The following is a 19,319-nucleotide window of genomic DNA, read 5'->3' as shown; positions in this document are numbered from 1 at the left end:
ATGCTTTCATGATTACAGGAGCAATTACAACAGACTGTCCAAACCACACCTTGCACAAAGATTACATCTATAAGGATGACTGCCCAGCAACTGCCTGTCCACTAATGAACTGATGACACTCTTGTTATTAATCCTTGTAGCCAAGGCTATTGTTTCAAAAAAACGAATGAAACCTTCCTCATTTTGCCTTTATTTTCATACTGTTTTGAATTATGTGTAATAAATATAACTTCTGGGTTATTCCAAGTTCCCTTTCATAAGTTATCCTTAAGGTATTTCACACAATGCAAAGTTTAATTTAACCATGCTAGCTTTTTTAATATAACAAAAGACATTAAATTAGTTTTAAAATAAATTATGCTGTGAATAATAAAAATGCTAATAGGAAATATATTCTATTTAAAAAAAATCTTGTCTTCCTTTGCTTCTCTGGATGCATCTATGGCCCACTGTAGCATGTATATCTGATTACAATTCCCTGCTATTCCCGAATAAACTCTGTTCTGTAAAGCCAGTCTCGCTGCTCTTTTACGTTAACACCAACTAGGGTGGGCATTAAACTCCTTTATGATAGAGGTCTGCAAATTGTCCCAAGTCTGACACAGCATCAGCTCAAATGCTCTCTACTTGGATTTTTAATTGTCTTTGTTTTGGCCTCTGGGAATTTCCCTTACTTTCTTAAGAGCTACGTCAAGCGTCATTTGCTTTATTTTATAAAACATAACTATATAATATTTATACTTTATAAATATACTTTTAATACTCATCATTCATAAGTATAATAATTTTGTAAGTATTTAAGTAAGTAGTGGAAGATGTTTCAAGTTCTCTAGTCTGCTACTGTTAGGTCTTCAGATATCCTAATTCTTTGGCCTGAAATGCTCTTTTGCCTTTTCACTTAACTAAATCAGTGGTCACATCCTTAAGGAAGCTGTGAGGCTCAAGCTTGAATTAAATACCCTCTGCTCTTTACCCTCAGTGCATAGATCTAATGGCCTGTTTGCCCTCATGTGTTTCCTCCACTGAATTGCAAACTCTTTGAGCCCATGCCTATTTAGTGTACCCCAGCTTGACACTTAGTAGGGAACCAACTATTTGTGAATGAATGCATGTCTTCTCTTGACTTGTTTGCTCATTATTTTTTAAAATCCTGCCCCTTGGCTTGAAGTTGTTTGTCTCCTTCACAGATTTTTGACCTTTAGCCTTTATGAATTTTCATTGGTGCCTAGCAATAAAAACTCCCACTGGGAGTAACTTCATACTGGTTATCAATTTATTAATGAAAGCCTGGCAACTAACTTGTTTTTCACAGTAGAATCAGAAATTCTTTTCCTAAAGACTTTTTTATTATTTAGTCTGTTTTTTCATATTACATTTCAGCTCTTATCCAACTGAGGATTCTCTTAAAAATGCTATATTGATTTTTCTATTGCCCTTCACTAAAATTATCTTCATTATAAAAAATTCAATTTTATGTCAAGTAAGAAACAATGGGAATCTATTCTTTTTTTTTACTCCATAGGTATTTGTTGAGTACCTTAAAAGTATAAGAAAGAATGCAGAAAGACGCTAGTAGCTTAGGAAGGCTGTGTGATTCAGGTGGGGCATGGGAGAACTGAATGTTTCTAGAGGATGGAGCCAGAGTAGAAAAAGAGCAGCAGAGGTTCCAAAAAACAAAGTTACTAATGAGGGGCACAGTCCTCTCCTCATCTTCCAAGGAGTATTACTGATTCTTTTCTGTAGCTTTTATTTTTAATTGACACCTAATAATTGTACATATTTATGAGGGGCGGTGTGATATTTCCTGACATGTAGATATTGCATAATGATCAAATCAGGATAATGACCCAATCTATCATCTCAAACATTTATCATTTCTTCATGGTGAGAACATTCAAAATCCTCTCCTCTAGTTATTTTGAAATATGAAGTAGAATATTGTTAACTATAGTCACCTTACTATGCCATAGAACACCAGAACTTATTCTTCCTATGTATCTGTAATTTGGTATCTGTTGACCAATCTCTTCCCATCCCCGACCCCAAACCCCAGCCTCTGGTAACCATCTACACTGTACTTCTATGAGATCCGTTTTTAAAAACTCCAAAAATTAAGGAGATTATGTGATTTTTACATTTTTGTGCCTGGCTTATTTCACTCAACATAGTGTCCTCAGGTTCCTTTATGTTGCCACAAATGACAGGATTTCATTCTTCTGAATGGCTGAATAGTATTCCATTGTGTATATTCACCACATTTTCTTTATTCATTCATCCTTTTATGGACAATTAGGTTGATTCCATACCTTAGCTATTATGAATAGCTGCAATAAACATGGGAATGCAGGTATTTCTCTGACATTATTTCATTTCTTTTGGATAAATACGCAGTAGTGGGATTGCTGGATCTACTTATTTGTTCTTTAGTTTTTAGAGGTAAATGTCTCACTCTATCATCTAGGCGGGAGTGAAGTGGCTGGATCATGGCTCACTGTAACCTGGAACCCCTGGGATCAAGCAGTCCTTCTTCCTCAGCTTCCTGAGTAGTTAGGACTAAAGGCGTGAGCCACCGTAACCAGCCAACTTACTTATTCTCATAGTCTCAGTGGAGCAATTTTAGTAGCTATTTTTATAGACTTTTCTGGAGAGAGAGATATAGAAAGAGAGCAGTTGTAGCTGAGGTAGAGTTGTTGTTGACCACATTTCATGGGAGATCAGTGAAATCTGAAAGTCAGAATTCTTGACTTTCAGAGCTGGCTGGTAAAGGAGGAAGTTTGCTTCTTACAGTTATATGCTGATTGGTGTTATATAAAGCCTAAAAACACTCCTATTGGGTAAGGCAAAAATGATATGAAGTGAAATTGTGAGAAACAGTTCTGAAAGTAATTAAGATAAGCTAAGTTACAAACTGTTATGAAAGTTGGTATGGTGGCCCACACCTGTAATCTCAGCACTTTGGGAGGTGCTGAGGTGGGTGGGCGGCTTGAGCTCAGGAGTGCGAGATGCCATCTCTACAAAAAATACAAAAATTAGCTGAGTGTGGTGGCATGGGTCTGTGATTCCAGCTACTTGGGAGAATAAGGTGGGAAGATTGCTTGAGCCCAGGAGGCATAGGTTGTGGTGAGCCAAGATAGTGTCACTGCACTCCAGACTGGGCAACAGAGTGAGACCCTGTTTCAAAACAAAAGAAACCCTATTATGATAGTTCATGTTCAGTTTTTTTTTTTTTCTCTTTAGCCATGCAAACCTGTCCCTCAGATTCCAGTTTAGGAAGAGGAATGCTAAAATTGGGATTGCCTTTAGATAACTGAAAGAACCAACTTAGTTCCTGTGGCTACTGCCTAAATTCCCTTTTGTGTATCATAAACACACCTCTGCACAGGTGTGCGCACTTGCACACAAACACACACACTTAAAAAGAGGAAAGCAAGAAAGAGAAATCACATATGCTATTTAGTCAGATTTCTTTTGATTAAGACAATTATGATTTTGATTCTATTTGTAACTTGTGGGTTTTTATTTTGAACAAATGGTTTTTGAACTGGAAATGTTTTTCTGAGCTACAAGCTGAATATAGTTTAAAACTGTGAAGAATATTTTCTTCAAGTTCAAAGTATTTCTTTTAATTTAATGTTATGTGCCTTAAGAATAGAAAATCATAGCATGACAGTTCCTCATATCAAATGTAAGAATCCTTGTTTGCTGAGGCTACAGAGCTAATAGCAACAAAACAGGTTCAAGAGCTGCCAAATGTGTCCCTTTTCCACAGAAAGGGTTGATGTCTGCTGAAATGGAATATTAAGTATCAGAGACTTCACATAACTTTGTCTGGAGGAAAACGTGAGGACATCATCACTGCATAAAAGGTAATAATCAAGCCTTTAAAAAAATTCCCCCCTACCTTTTATTTTACCTTAAATTCTCTATTGATTTTTTCCATTTATTTTTCTTTAGCCACTAAAAATTTTAAAAAAGTTTTATTAGTTATTTTTGGTCAGGAAGGAAGATTACTTCTTTAAATATAACTGAAACTCTGGCACTCTCTAGTGGTCAGAGAATCTAAAATATTGTTCTACATGAGCTTATAGTTTACTTCTTCCTTTAGCTTTATGAATTAGACATAACCTAGATATTCTGCCCCCCATGAAGAAGGCTTGTCTAGTGGCAAAATAATGAAAACAGATATTCTGCATTTACTCATACTTCCACACCTCTAGACGAGAAGCATAAGATACAGTGGTGTCGGATTCTGTGAAGGCATTTCCTTAGCTATAACCAGATAACGAAATTAAGAAATGTTAACTGCAAAAAACTCAGACAATCCAAACCTGCTGGGTGAGGAAGAATATTATGGAGAAGAGTCTAGGCTAAGGAAAGGATTATATTAAACCCTATTTTTCTTCAGCTAATAGGATCACAGTTTAGCTTAATTAAAGTCTCTCAAACTTTTGGGTCCATTCTCCCTGCAAAAATCCAAACTCCCCTACTAATTCCCCACCCTTAAAATTCAGAGTCCCCTAATAATCACACAGTATTCATACCTACTTGTTCATTCTTTTTATTTTTACAAAGCATGGCAAAATGACGAAACCAATGACAAGTGAAGAGTTTGCACAATGGAAGACCACCTTGACCATCTCATGACTTTATACAGGAATCAGGTGGGTAAGTGTTCCTTTAAAGTGATTTTGTTGTAGAAGAGTCATCTGAAATGACTCTCACAATGGAGGAAAGGAAAGAAATGAAATCAACATTCATAATTATTTAAAATGACTTAAAAGCTAAGCATAATATACATAGTAAGTCCTTTTCCTAGTATAAAAATAGTGCCAGAAACTATATTTGTTCAAATATATTGAAAAGGTATAAGAATACAAATAGTTATTAACAGTGGCTAGTGATGCCTCATAAGGTTTTCTTTTCCTAAACTGTAATAGAAATTTATATTTTCAACTATTTACATTGCTTTCAACAGCATTCATTAAGACATGTTTTCACAGGCTTATGGTAAGTATATGGAATGGCAAAGTGAACTTACACTTTCTTCTTCCCTCTCTGTAGTAGAGCAGAAGGGGTCCAAAACTGTGCACAATTTAACAGTCCAGAAGAACTGTGTAACCTTTACCGTGCTAGCACATGGAGAAAATAAACTATATACAAGAATATAAAACTCCTTAAAGTGTTCTTCAACTATCAACATGTTAAGTGATTCATACTTGCAAGATAGGATGTTTGTTCACCGGTAGATTCTTACTAAGTTTCAGGTAAAGAAGGTGCCTAAAACATATGTTATTGATGAAAATTGAAGTGATGCAGTACATCCCATGTTCTCACATTAAATTGGCACTATTAGAAGCTGATAAGTCTCTTCTCCAGCACTTCATTCAGGGACCATGAGCTCCTTGAGGTCACTGGTCTGTCTGCAGCTGAGCACAATACTTAACATGTGGAAGGGACTCAATAAAAGGTGGGTCAATGCATGTGTGACACAAAACAATTATATTGTGCCACCTTATTTTGACTATAGTTGTTCATAAGAGAGGATAACGATGACATTTTTATCCTCTTGTTTTAAATTAATCTTATAAACTAAAGACAATTGCTTGTGATGGCCTGTTAAGTTTTAGGAGTACAATCTGGTGAAAAACACAGAAAAAAATTGTAAATCAAAATTGGAAGAGGTCTAATATTTGTGTTGCTATGCTGAAAATAAAGGCACTTCACTGCTAGGCAAGAATATATCTGTGACTGAATAGTTTTCTCCAAGAATCCAGTATTTCCAGTGTTGCATTTTAGGTTCTGGGGCACATGTAAAGAACATGCAGGATTGTTGCATAAGTACATACGTGGCAATGTGGTTTGCTGTCTCCATCCCCATCACCTATATCTGGCATTCACTGCTAGGCAAGAATATATCTGTGACTGAATAGTTTTCTCCAAGAATCCAATATTTCCAGCATATTTTTGTATACTTTCTTGTCTCTATTACTCCTATTAAAGGACACTATTCTTCATAATTAAGAGACAATGATGACAATGTCATCATCCTGGTTTTGTACCTTAAAGCAATGTACCCAAAGAGCTCTAAACCTCACATTTACTAGTGATATGCAAGTGAAGCTGAATAAATATATAGTCTTTGTTTGTTCAGTCTTGGAAACTCAACATTAGAAACGACATGTGGGGATAGATCACCTTCTCTCTAGACTAATACCCCATTTCTGACAGTGGTCTCCATGGCCCATTGGGGCTTATAAAGTAGGTGCCTTCTGTGACATCCTGCTTGAAGACAAAGACTTTGCCCAAACATAACTCCTTTTAACTTTTTTAGGCACACAGAGGTTAAGTGACTTACACAAATCCACCCAGGATTGTGATTAGCACAGTCCAATTTACTGAAAAATATAAGGCTGGGCAATCATATGGATATCTTTTAACAAATTAGTAAAATAGTGGTAACTTTCTGGTTAAAAATTGAAATTAAATGGTATCATCTTACTCTGTTATAATGAAACAAACAAAAAATCTAGAATAAGAACTTCTTGCTAGTTATGGGTAATGTAAATACAGAGTAGGGTGAAGGAGGACTATATGTATACGTTTCCGACTTGAGAGAATACTGGAAAGGAAATTAAAAATTATTTGAACCAATTAACCAGCCCTAAAGAAGTACTCTTCTGTATGAACTAAAATATCCAACAATAAAATAAAATAGGGATTGCCCAATTTCTTTTAATGCCTTAACTAGTAAAATAAACATTATTCAAAGGCAGACCAAACCATTTCTAATCTAAATATATCTTCTTGCCTATTAAAATGACACAAATAAACACTCTAAACAATCTACTATGTCTTTAAAAAAATTCTCAGTGACACATACTAGAGGGGACTAAACAAACCACAAAAGTGTAAGTATATATTGTAGCATTACTACTAAATGACAATGCAATGAAAAGGGCTATTAAAGACTGCTATTCTTTATGCAGTATTTCTATACTAAGTATTTATGTGTGCATGCATAAGTATACACCCGTATGTATATATAACTATTATTTTAGTGATAATCTGTGTATTTTACACACCAGTGCCACTAAGGGGCAACCTTAAACATTTTGTTTGTATGGCGAAAAGTAAAATAAAATATCCTGAAAATACCAGTATAGAACAATATATAGCATTAAACAGTTGGTAACTTCCTAGATTAGATTAGTCTTTACCAAATACAAAATAATGGCGATACAATATGTTTTGCTTTTTTTTTTTTACCAGAGTGATAAAAATAAAGTCACATTATGTTAAGATACACACACACACACACACACACACACACACATATATACACACTTAAAATTTTAAAAAACTTAAGGAACGCATTAAATTTTAGGTAAATTTTAGGGGAATAGGGACAAAGATGGGAAACACATTTTGGTGAAAGGTCCTTGAGAATGCTGCATTACCATATACCTAAGAAATTTTCTATCCAAATTAGTGATAGAAACTCAGATCAAATATCTTTTTTGTGGGTTGGAGGTAGAAGTTAACAAATCTCTCCTTCTACTCTCCCCAAATCCAAACATTCCTGAATATTTGAAACAAATTTTTCTTTCCTAGACCAGATGCTTAATTCATTATCTACTTCTCTAATATTGAATAAACGTGTATTTAGGGGCACACATGTAGAAGATTAATCCAGTTAAATGGGCTCAAATTCTAAGAAAATGTTAACTATACTAAATGTTATGGGAAGGAAATACCACTGAATACGAGTTAAGAGCCAGTGTTTAGCATTCACATCCAACCTTCTCTGGAATTTTTCAATCACAATACTGCTAAATGTTATTCAGGCATAACGTTTCTTACCCACTGTTCCCTCAAATTCATTCTCTACTCTAGTATTGGCAGTAGCCCTTTGCTATTTATATAATTAAAATTTTTCTTTAAATTTCAATTGACAGAAGAAAAAAGATTCATTTTGTACTCTCTTATCTATAGTCATGTCTCACTTAGATCAACGCTCCATCTGTCACTTTTATTTTAAAAAGGAAATTCAGAAGGAAAAAAACTCTTAGAGATATCCTCTAACAGGACATATTTCTTCACTGATAGACATCCATGACCATTCCATTTCTAGAGCACACTTATCCCTCAATAAAGTCAGTCACTGGATCATCTCCTAAGGTTTCACCTGCTTTGCTTCAGGTAGGTGAGATGGAAGTGATTGTATGGGTAGCCTTTACAAAAATGTACTGCACTGAAATGACAAAGTTCTCTCTTGCCTGTTCTCTCACAAAACAGCAAATCAATTAAATAATATGTTTTCTTTACAATACAGTTTCATTGTACTTCCCATTTGCTTCAGAATACCTGAACTTTTTACAAAAGACATTTTTGACAAATACAATTATTTCTCCTTAAAATCTACTCAGCCAGCACTTTTCACTATCCTATAAAGGCTTTAAATGTCACAGAATGTATAATAATTTGCTCCTAACCTACTTTTGAAAAAGGAAAGATTCCAAACATTCTTGAAAAACTGGTAATTCAGAAAACACAAAAACTAATTATTTAAAAACCCCAAGCAAAAAAACCTCAGTGCAAGAATACCGCTTACACTTTGCAGTACATGAAATACCACAAACAATGCTTTTATCAAGGTGCTAAGAGTGGATGTTGTTGATCATTTTAGTTCAGTGGCATAAAACAAATATACAAAAAATATGTAATATTCCGCTAAAAACATTTCATGCTATACTCCCAAAAGTTGTGCAAAAACAAAAATACAGCAGTGGCAAAATATATACCAAATACAGACAGTATACAGACAGTGTGTAAGAACCTAGGCATATTGCAGAACACACCAACTCTGTAAACTTCAACTCTGCATGAAATGGGCCACTCAGTTCCGCTTGGCCTGGCCGCTTTCCCCATTAATCAGCATCTTCTCCTGCTGTTCGGCAAGGGCCTGCCATTTCTGCCTGTTCTTCCTGCAGCCATCTAGCAAAGGGAAACAGTCCTCTGACACATGGGTCAGGGCCTAAAGAAAAAAAGAAAGCAAACAACTAGAGGGAAGCCAGGAAATAAGCCCTCTCCCACAGCCTGTTACAAAGGGCCACATCCCACACTCATTTCATGAGCAGACTCACTGCTGAAATTTTCACAAGCTGTGTGCGCACATACACAGATCATTTATGCATGATTCTTCTAAAACACTACAGATTAAGAAGTAGTTTGCTGAGAGACAGAGCATACACACACATTCCAAAATAACATTATTGTGCTAGGTAGACAGATCTGTGTGGAATCCACTTTTAAGGGAAAAAAGACATTTTGTTTCTATGTAGTACAGTTGGGTCTCCCTAAGTGTGACTGCATTGGCAGCTACTTAGTTTTTGTGTTTTTCTAGGCAATGGTCTCATATAATATACTTAAATAGGTTTTATCCAGGATTATATTATAATAAAGATTAATTCATAATTCGGTATGGCATTATTATGTACCAATTATAGTGTCATAAACATTTAGACACAAGAATGTTCATTGCAGATTTCTTCCTAATAGTGATACATTGACAATGACAAATACACAACAGTAGGTTGTCACTGGAAAACACCCCAACAGAATTTTTAAAAAAAGAGAAACCTCACAGGAACACATTTGATACATAAAATATGGATATAATAACATTATGGATTCCAAAAGGCAATTACTGAATTACTGTTAAATGAAAAGTATATGAAAATGGCATAAAGCATATGCATATACATTGATATGTTATCTGTAGTTATCTCTGGGTAGTAGATTGTAAATGGTTTTATTTTCTTTTTTGCTTCTCAGTAATTCTGATTTTTCTTTTTCTTCTTTTCTTTAGGACAGGATTCCACTCCCATCGCCCAGGCTGGAGGGCAGTGGCGTGATCTCGGCTCACTGCAACCCCCTCCTCTCCTACTCAAACAATTCTCCTGCCTCAGTCTCCTAAGTGGCTGGGCTACAATCGTGTGCCACTATGCCCTGCTAATTTTTCTATTTTTTGTAGGGACAGCATTTTGCCATGTTGGCCAGGCTGGCCTTGAACTCCTGAACTCATGTGATCTGCCTGCCTTGGCCTCCCAAAGTGCTGGGATTACAGGTGTGAGTGTGCGTGGCCTCTGATTTTTCTATAGTGAGAACATAACTATTTCTGTAATAATGTTAGAAATACATATCAATATCACGTAGAATTTTCAACAGCAGATTCAAATAAAATGAATCCCTGTGTGTACACACACACACACACACACACATATATGTATGTATATATTATAATGCAGAAGGATAACATCTATAATAGGTGATATAATTACTATCTTGACTGTTTTCTTGGGGATGGAAAAAAATCAAAAGAGCCATTAGTATCTTTAATAGAGAAACTCTTAATTCAATCAATAAGGATAGCATCTGTTAGAGAAAGAATGAGATGTCCAAGTGTTTGAAACACTGCTCGGCATATGCTTTATACTTCTGAGGAAGAACTTTGAACAAAGGAATAAACAACTGGAATGCTGAGGAAAATGAGGAGACAGCAGTGGCACATGACACCTGTGTTTTTTTTCTCCATGGTTCTTTTGGTATCTCTCCTTCCTTTCCCTGTCAGCCACAGATCTTTATTAAATTCTTTTGATGGGGAGAATCCTGGAGTAGGAATGAGAACTGGGCTGTAGATGTACCTCCCCCATTAACCGCCTGTTTGGGGCTAATATTCTATCTTGTTAGGAGATGAACTTTACAAGTTTGATTACTGAATCTGAAATGTTGGGTTTAGAAAATTTCTAGGTTTTTTTTTTCTGGTTTGACATTCTATACTTAAAACAGTTTCCTGTTTAAACTTCCAAAGACAACAACAAAGATAACCTCTTCTTTCTGCATTTGAGTCATAAACATTAAACTAATAAATTAGGTGTTTTTGGGAGAATCCATTTGCCTACAATAACCCTCCACACACCAAACACCAAGCCAGCAGATACGTGGAAATGGGAACCTGCAATATTCTACCTACCTCCTTTTAATTCTCAGAAAAATTTTTATAAATATAGTCAAGCCACATTATGACAATGAGAAAAAGTTGGAAAACCACTTTTCTTTATTTAGGCTAAAATTCAGACTTAAGAAAAGAATATGCTAATACATAGTATATACCGTATTGCTTCTTGAGGTTAACACTGGCATTTAATTCTTCTTAGCATTCCCAAATCAATTTGTTGGAGATTAGCACATAGTAGGCACTCAATAGATATTTGTATGTGTTCCTTGTTCAATACAAACATGTTCATCAATAAAATAAACTATACTACTAATAATTTTATTTCACGATTTAGAAGCCCAAAATAGGCGCCTATTATTAATCTCTTCAATTTACTTTAGGTTCTAATTCATAACGGTCCAAGTTTAGCAAGTCTAGTAGTTTTCATATAAATACCTCATACAGTTGCAAGCAGATGGCATCTATGAACCCAACTTGCATACTTGGGATTTTGTTTTTCTTTTCCCTGTTCATTAGATCCTGAAAATACAAATAGAGACACAGACACACAGATTGCATATATTTATTTAGTTAGATATTTTATTGTTATCTTTTGAGATGGGAGTCTCACTCTGTTGTCCAGGCTAGAGTGCAGTGGTGACATCTCGACTCACTGCAACCTCTGTCTCCTGGGTTTAAGCTATTCTCCTGCCTTAGCCACCAGAGGAGCTGGGATTACAGGTGTGCGGCACCATGCCTGGCAAATTTGTGTATTTTTAGCAGAGATGGGGTTTCACTGTGTTGGCCAGGCTGGTCTAACTGCTGAATTCAAGTGATCCTCCTGCCTTGGCCTCCAAGTGCTGGTATCACAGGTGTGAGCCACTGTGTGCATTTATTTATTGAAAGAACACAATGAAAGCTAGCTCTAGAAAGGTGAAACAGTGGGTTAGCCTGGAAAGGTCAGATAGCAACTGTATGAAAAAAGAAGAAAAGAAAAGAGGAAAACTCTATGTTTAATTTAGAGGAAAAATTCCAAAGAACAGAGATGGGTTGAGAAGAATCTTTACTTATATTTGTGATCCACACTCTATGAAAAAAGGCAGTAGGTATTAAAGACCTTTAAATTCTGTTTGCCGCAACACGACAACTTTGGGAATTTACGCTAACAAGATAATGAAGAATGAGGTTTAGCACTTCAGCAATTCCCTTGGTGTAATGTTTGCAGTGTTTGCTATTACAGGCAGCACTGTGATAAACATCTATGATAGATGAAATACTGCTCTGGAAACACTTCTGAGGAGAACTTCGAACAAAGGACTAGACAAGTAGAAGGCTAAGAAAAATGGGAAGACGGTTGTGCGGGCATGACATCTGGGCTTTTTCCTCCGTGTTTCTTTTGGTATCTCTCCTTCCTTTCCCTCTCAGCCACAGTTTCTTTATTAAATTCTTTTCATGGTGAGAACCAAGGAATAGGAGTGAAACTTCTATGATGGACGTTTATCACAGTGCTGTTTGTAATAGTGAACATTGCAAACATTACACCAAGGGAAGTGGGTAAATTATGGCTACATATATTTCAGTAATCATGATAACACATAAGAGTATTTGTTAAAATGAAAAGTGGTTTGTAATACTTAAGTGGAAAAAACAAATTACAAAAAACAGTGATACAATATGCTGACCCCAAAAGTATTTTTTTGCTCTTTTATTGGCTTTGCTTTCTGTAATGAACATTTATAATCCTTCCAATAAGAAAAAAGTTTTAAAAAATAAAATGAGAAATTATGATCCTAAAGAAAGATTCCATGGAACCATAAAAAGGAGTCTACAATTTAAAAATGCAGTTTAATTCCTACCAACAAGGTTTCATACTTACAGTGGGTTCTATGTTGAGTTCTTTTCTCTCTCTGTCTCCTTGATCAAAAAATTCAGTTGCTACAAGTTCTGCTATCTGAAATAATTAACAGACTCAGTTTTGACAATGAGAAGCATTTCATTCTTTAAAACAGAGACTGTGAATGAAGGCCCTGTTATGAGGTATACATCTCCATTTTATAGCAAATAAGCAGCAGCTTGATACCTGAAGACAAGTACTCCATGTCTAAAGCATGCTCTCTTAACTATTCCATTACACTCTTTTTTCACCTCTGTAAATCTCTCTCTTTAGTAGCTTCCAACATTTTTTCTTTTATTTTATTTAAAAATATTTTCTTCCTTCATTTATTTTCACACCATAAAACAATATGTACAAGGGTTTAATTCAGGAAAAAGAAAGGGTATATGAAGACACGTTCTTTCCTCTTCTATTCTCTTCCCTGGTTAGAAATAGGCATATAGTCTTATTTATTATGGGGCAGGAAGGTATGTAAAGATCACCTAAGTGCATATGGCATGTTGGCTTTGGCACATGGAAAATGAGTTTTTGATCTTGTTTGCTCTGTATGTCTGTTTCATGAGATGAGCCTGTAGAAGAGTTGTTAGGCTTCCTGACTATGCAGCCTAGAGCCTTGACCAACACCAGGCTGTCAACAATCCTAAATAGTACATTAAAGACTCAAAATGAAACTTTGAGAAACAAAAACACAATATATATGTCACTGCATGGACATCCATCACTTTTCTGAGTCTATATTGCCTCTGCAAAACATTAGAGCAGTTAGTTAGAGGGAAGGATTTTTTTCTAGCCTGGTAACAGGCTCTGTTCAGATCCTTCTTGACATCTCCTGTCAATACTTCCTACATCTACAAGCCCCAGAAATCTTTAAGTTCTACTTGTTAATGCCTATTTAGAGCTGAGGTATAGCCTAGAAGGCTAATCATAAGAAAAGTAATTTTGCTTCTTCTGATTTCTAAGGTCATTAAAGGGATGTCCTTAAGAAACAAGTAAGTGAGAAGTGTAAGTTAATATCCCAAATCCAAACATCTGAAATCTAAAATGCTGGTCCAATAAGCATTTCCTTTGAGTGTCATGTCAGCACTCAAAAAGCTTTGAATTTTGGAACATTTTGGATTTTTGAATTAGGTATATTCAGCTTATCACACTGAAATGAAAACTTATCAACAGCAATGTTTTTGCTCTGTTAATGTTGATGCTGTCTTTCTTCATATATCTTACAAATATTATGTGCAAATGTATCTTCTAAAAAGGAAATCCTTTTCATATTCAATTATTTGTTTTTAATGCTACTTAAAAATTAAAAAAAATTTCCATACTTCAGAAGCTACCTTTAAGAGTAAAACTTTTAAAAAATTATTTTATTTTAGATTTAGAGGGTATATGTGCATATCTGGTATAGGGGTACATTGTGTATTGGTGGGGACTGGGCTTCTAGTATACCCATTACCCAAACAGTGAACATTATACTCAATGAGTAGTGTTTCACTCCTTGCTCTCTTCCCACCTTCTCCCCTTTTGGAGTCCCCAGTGCCTATTATTTCCATCTTTATGTCCACATGTACCCAACTATTTGGCTCCTGCTTATAAGTGAGAATGTGCAGTGTTTGATTTTCTGTTACTGAGTTAGTTCATTAAGGATAATGGCCTCCACCTTCAATCATGCTGCTGCAAAGGACATGATTTGATTCTTTTTATGCTTGCCTAAAAAGAATTCCATGGTGCATATGTATCACATTTTCTTTATCTAGTCAACTGTTCTTGGTGGACACTTAGGTTAGTTCCATGACTTTGCTATTATATAATAAATGATGCTATATGATTAACACATAAGTGTCTTTTTTACATAGTGATTTATTTTTCTTTAGATAGATACCTAGTAGAGGGAATGCAGGGTAGAATGTTATTTTGACTTTTTAATTATTATTTTTATTGTGACTAAGCAACATACCCGTTGTTGAATAGGCCAGGGTTTTGTAATTGCAGAAAGATCACAAGCTGTCATCAGCATTGCCCTGTTACAGAAAAAAAAAGAAACCCACAACTCCTATTTACTTTTGTGTTATTGTATGACCTCAGTAAATAGTTATGAATAAAAAAAGTTAAAATCCTCTAAACAATGGAAATGGGAGTTTATAGACCAAAGAAAAACAAACAATTTATATAGAAGTCTACCTGATATAGTGATAACAGAGCATCAATGTTTTTGATTTCCCTTGGAACTTTTGGAATTTGTCCTCAAACTGCCTCATTTAGTTCCAGATTGGTAAAGTGAAAAATTATTAACCTTTGGGTAAAAACTTGCCTGATTTTATTACTTTTGTCACTTTGGTATTTCATTCTCAGTGACAGTATGATGAAAGTGCTTTGATGACTCATAATTAACCATTAAAGTATAACATCAGTTATCACACTGATAAAAGTCTTAGATCAGAAATTATAGTAGGTCATCCTAATTCACTCAACACACGTGGTAATTTCTACATGAAAAGCCTTTGAATGATTAATCAAGTTTTTCAGTCTTTTCCTTTATTATTTCCGCATGTTGAATTATAGTTAGGAAAGTTTTCTCACTCCTAGATTATAGAAGAATCTGCTTATATTTTTATTTAGCGCTTGTATGATTTAGTTCTCTACATTGAACTCTATGCTTCAGTTGGAATTTAAGTTTGTAGAGTAGATCCAATTTTGTCTTTTTCATTTGGTTATCCACTCATCTCTCTCTTTCCTCCAGTCAGGAAATGTTATCTTTATTATATACTATATGTGTTATGCAGTTCTAAATTTTCTACTGTGTTCCACTGATCTGGCACCAATATCAAACTGTTTTAGTCATAGAGAGTTTATAGTATTGCTTCCATGTCTAGAGACCCGACCTCACTGCTCTACCTTTTCAGATTTTCTTTAAGAGAAGTAAACATTTTGCAGCTACATCTTGCTTCTGCAATCTTTATATTTTCAGCACTTCCATTGCAATGAATTAGGAAAGTGAATAAGGGAATCCTATAAGCATATATCGATACTCCACCACATTTTAAAGGTTTTTCTAGAATAAAGGAACAATTCATTCACTTGGATTTGCAAATGCAATTCTTTTCAAGTAAATTTCACATTTACTCTGTACAATCCACTGGAAAAGTCTGACAGCCTTTAAGATCATCATGTTGTAACAGATAATTGCAATAAAAACTAATAGAAAAAATAGAGAGAAAATTAATTGGGTAAAAAAACTTCAGCTTTAAAGATAGTAAACATACTTACAAAAACAAATCCTTTTGATGAGGATCTTCCAAATTGAATTGATTTTTTCTTATAAGTTCAAAAAATTCTCCTCGCCTCCTATAACATTAAAAAAAAAAAAAAAGGTAGTTATAATAAGTACCTAGGCTCTCATCCCTTTGGTCTACAAAGACTCATGGAGTAAATTTCTGGTTAAAAAAAATGTCTAATTTTTTTCCTTCATCTTTGAACCCACTATAAAATCAACATTTACAAATCTTTAATACCTCACTTTCCCCCTTTTATCATTTGCTTTGGGTAAAACATTAAACCTCATCTAATTTTTAACTATAGATCACAAATAATGGTAATTTCAATTCTTGAATATTTGTTATTTTATAAAAAATGAAACAGTATGAGTTAAAAATTGGATGCTGAGAATGATTTCAGATATTTTAAGTGCATGGCAGAATAAGATCTATAGGTTTCAGTTTAACAATCATTTATATCATGGTATAGGATAAAAAAATATAAAGTTGTAAAGTGCTTCTGAAGTAAACAAAGACTAGGTAAAGTTTAAAATAACATTTCTTATTATTCAGTGAATATAATAATATCTAGTGTACAGTAAATACCTCTTACATGCCCAGTATTATTAAACATTTTGAGAAAGCATAAGAAAAAAGTTTTTCTTTTTACAGTGTTTAATATCTACCTGGAGACACAAGACTCAAGAAAAACTTATGTAATAAAACTGATTGTATATGATTACCAAAAATGAAAAGTATGTTTCATAAGGGTTCAAAGAAGAGACCTATATGGCCTGCAAAGGTTGGATAGGCACTACTTTTCAAATTCTTGTTAATTTGATAATCCTTATTCTGCAATTATTTTTAATAAATGGAAGTTTACTATTAATATGTATTCTTTAGTCTTAACCTCAAAGTGCTCTAAAAGCACATGCAGTTACTTCTAGATATGTAATAGTAGATATCTGGCATATTTTTTTTGTGTTTGTTCTATTTGTTTTTAACTTCTCCTAAGAGTGACTAGAACCATGAATGTGAATCCCTTACAGATGGAGAGAGACTCATGTTACAAGGAAATCCTGAGTGTGATTCCCTGACTCCCCTCATTCCCACACATGCATCAAAGCTCTCAGTCTAGGAGTTGAAAACTTATGATTGCCCAAATGTACAAAAGGATTTTCTAGCTTTTAGAAAGGCAGCTTAATCATGAAAATGCATAATCACAGAAACCATTCTAATGTATACTCTTATTTTAGAATCACTAAGTTCAAAGTTCTACATTAATATTATTCTTCTGTCAAAATCAAATAAAAAGAAACAAGAGTTACTTGCTTGGCAGTAACCCCCTTTCTGCCCAGCTAAGCTTGGATGATGGTATAAAGGAGTCATGAAATGGTCAGAAGTTGTCCTCACAAGGGAGAAAGGGAAAGGAGGAAAAATAAATGACCTATATAATCTTTAGACAACATGGCTTAGAATGACCTTGAGATGGCTATTAGATTTGTATATAGTTTCAGAGACACAGTGATAAACATTAGAAATAATTATGTATTCTGTAATTTTCAGCAATAAGTAGCCAAAGGAGTAGACTTTTTGGCTACCTTTAAGAAACTGCTCCATAGTCTGATAAGCAGCTTTGCCAAGACATTTGTGCTTTGAAATTTCTCAATATGGAGGTCAAAATTTGAAACAATGCAATGACTTCCAAGACTTCTTTCTCAGGGTATTGCTTAAAACTTACTTAATGTACAGTGCTAGGTCTGTAGCTAAAATAGCTTGCTTGATTATTTTCAACGTGGTCTTATATTCTTCAATGGAGAGGCCACTGAGAATCTGATTGCCCTTTATAGAAAAGAAAACCAAGTTAGCACTCCAGGGAGAAGCTGCTGACAAAAACAAAATCTGGAAATATATTCATATATCTTAAACACATGCCCAGTATTCTAAACTCATGATATGGAGGGCACACTTAAATACCATGAAATAATGTTTCCCTTCGATGCTCCCATCCCACTCCTGTGTCATACAGATAAACAGCTTCATAATGCTTTATCTGCCTACATATGCATGTCTTTCCAACTCTTATACTCCGTAAGCCTTAGTCCAGACTAAAATCTAATCGCTATCCTTTTCCATAGGGCAAACTAATTGTTAAACTCTAACAGCAAGTAAAACTTTGAAAAAAATCAAAGCCATATTAATGGATATGAATAATGGAGTAGTAAATTTTTTACACAATTGATTATGAAAACAGTTACTTCTCTATGGCATTTAAAATAAATCCAGTAACATTTCTGGTGCAAATTTATATAATTTTAACTTAGTTATGGTAACAGTGCATATTCCTTAGGAACATCTTAATATAGATGAGTAAACGGCATGAGCCAAAGGGTGCTTACTGGTCAGTGGTAAAAGAAAGCATGGGTTGAAACTTCTATAAGGAATATTTAACAGGTAGCTAATCCATGTGCAAATCATCGAAAGTTTTTACTATGTAACCATTTTTTTATTTCTTGCCTGTAATTTAAAGCATAGTGGTCCTCTAATCTTGAACTAAGTAAAACACACAGTCCAGACACTCAGAATACGATCAAAACAACATCTGTAAATTGAGTCAGATGTGCTTCCTATAGGGCCAAGAAAAAACTCTGAGGCTTAGGAATGAGATCTGAAGGCAAAGGATTTGTTTTGAAGACAGGGGAACTTCTGGATATGCTAGGCTAGGGCCAAAGCACATTGGTTAGAGTATAACTAGATGCTGAAATTGTGGCATGGATCTAATTAATGACAATAATCTATAATTACAACCATAAACATTATTTTTAAATACTAAATCACTTTAGATTCTAGGCTAAACAGAGAATTATTCAGAAAATACCTTCTGATAACTTACTTGAAGATAAAAAATTACAAGTGGAAAATGAAATGTCTTTTAGTGCTATATTCTTACATTTTACATAATGACACAAGAATATAATGTCTTGTGTCATTATGCTTACAAAGATAGAATATACAGATAAGTCTTATAATTTGAGCCAGCCATATATACAATCAGATTCCTTACGTGTTAAGTAATAACATATTATATAATAAGTTATATATCAACAGAGGTCAGATGATAGGAATACTGTTAAATATACTTTTAAAAAGTTAGCATATTTTCTTTCTCTGGAGCTAAATT

At 34.5% G+C, this 19,319-nt stretch overlaps 1 protein-coding gene and 2 long non-coding RNA genes across 5 annotated transcripts in view; 2 read left to right on the top strand and 1 right to left on the bottom strand.

Annotated features, from left to right (window-relative positions):
* The window catches only part of LOC135277796 (uncharacterized), a 77,166-nt gene extending 67,141 nt beyond the window's left edge, over positions 1 to 10,025 (top strand). Inside the window, exons 2-4 of the long non-coding RNA XR_010345393.1 lie at positions 3,770 to 3,866; positions 4,573 to 4,661; positions 9,869 to 10,025. This is a non-coding gene — a long non-coding RNA (uncharacterized LOC135277796). The remainder of the gene's footprint in view (positions 1 to 3,769; positions 3,867 to 4,572; positions 4,662 to 9,868) is intronic.
* The window catches only part of PDE5A (phosphodiesterase 5A), a 128,453-nt gene continuing 116,380 nt past the window's right edge, over positions 7,247 to 19,319 (bottom strand). For all 3 annotated transcript variants that reach the window (XM_064383916.1, XM_064383918.1, XM_064383917.1), the window contains exons 16-21: positions 17,880 to 17,980; positions 16,152 to 16,229; positions 14,842 to 14,905; positions 12,873 to 12,947; positions 11,453 to 11,536; positions 7,247 to 9,034 (exon numbers count right to left, since the gene is read on the bottom strand). In XM_064383916.1, coding sequence (XP_064239986.1) covers positions 8,897 to 9,034; positions 11,453 to 11,536; positions 12,873 to 12,947; positions 14,842 to 14,905; positions 16,152 to 16,229; positions 17,880 to 17,980 — 540 coding nt within the window. In that variant the 3' untranslated portion in view covers positions 7,247 to 8,896. The remainder of the gene's footprint in view (positions 9,035 to 11,452; positions 11,537 to 12,872; positions 12,948 to 14,841; positions 14,906 to 16,151; positions 16,230 to 17,879; positions 17,981 to 19,319) is intronic.
* The window catches only part of LOC105731312 (uncharacterized), a 48,727-nt gene continuing 39,445 nt past the window's right edge, over positions 10,038 to 19,319 (top strand). The window contains exon 1 of the long non-coding RNA XR_010345392.1: positions 10,038 to 10,126. This is a non-coding gene — a long non-coding RNA (uncharacterized LOC105731312). The remainder of the gene's footprint in view (positions 10,127 to 19,319) is intronic.

The sequence above is a fragment of the Aotus nancymaae genome, unplaced genomic scaffold (assembly GCF_030222135.1).
Source record: "Aotus nancymaae isolate 86718 unplaced genomic scaffold, 86718_ANA_hifiasm-v0.15.2.pri h1tg000033l, whole genome shotgun sequence".
NCBI lineage: Eukaryota > Metazoa > Chordata > Mammalia > Primates > Aotidae > Aotus > Aotus nancymaae.
This window is presented reverse-complemented; position numbering and strand designations above follow the sequence as displayed.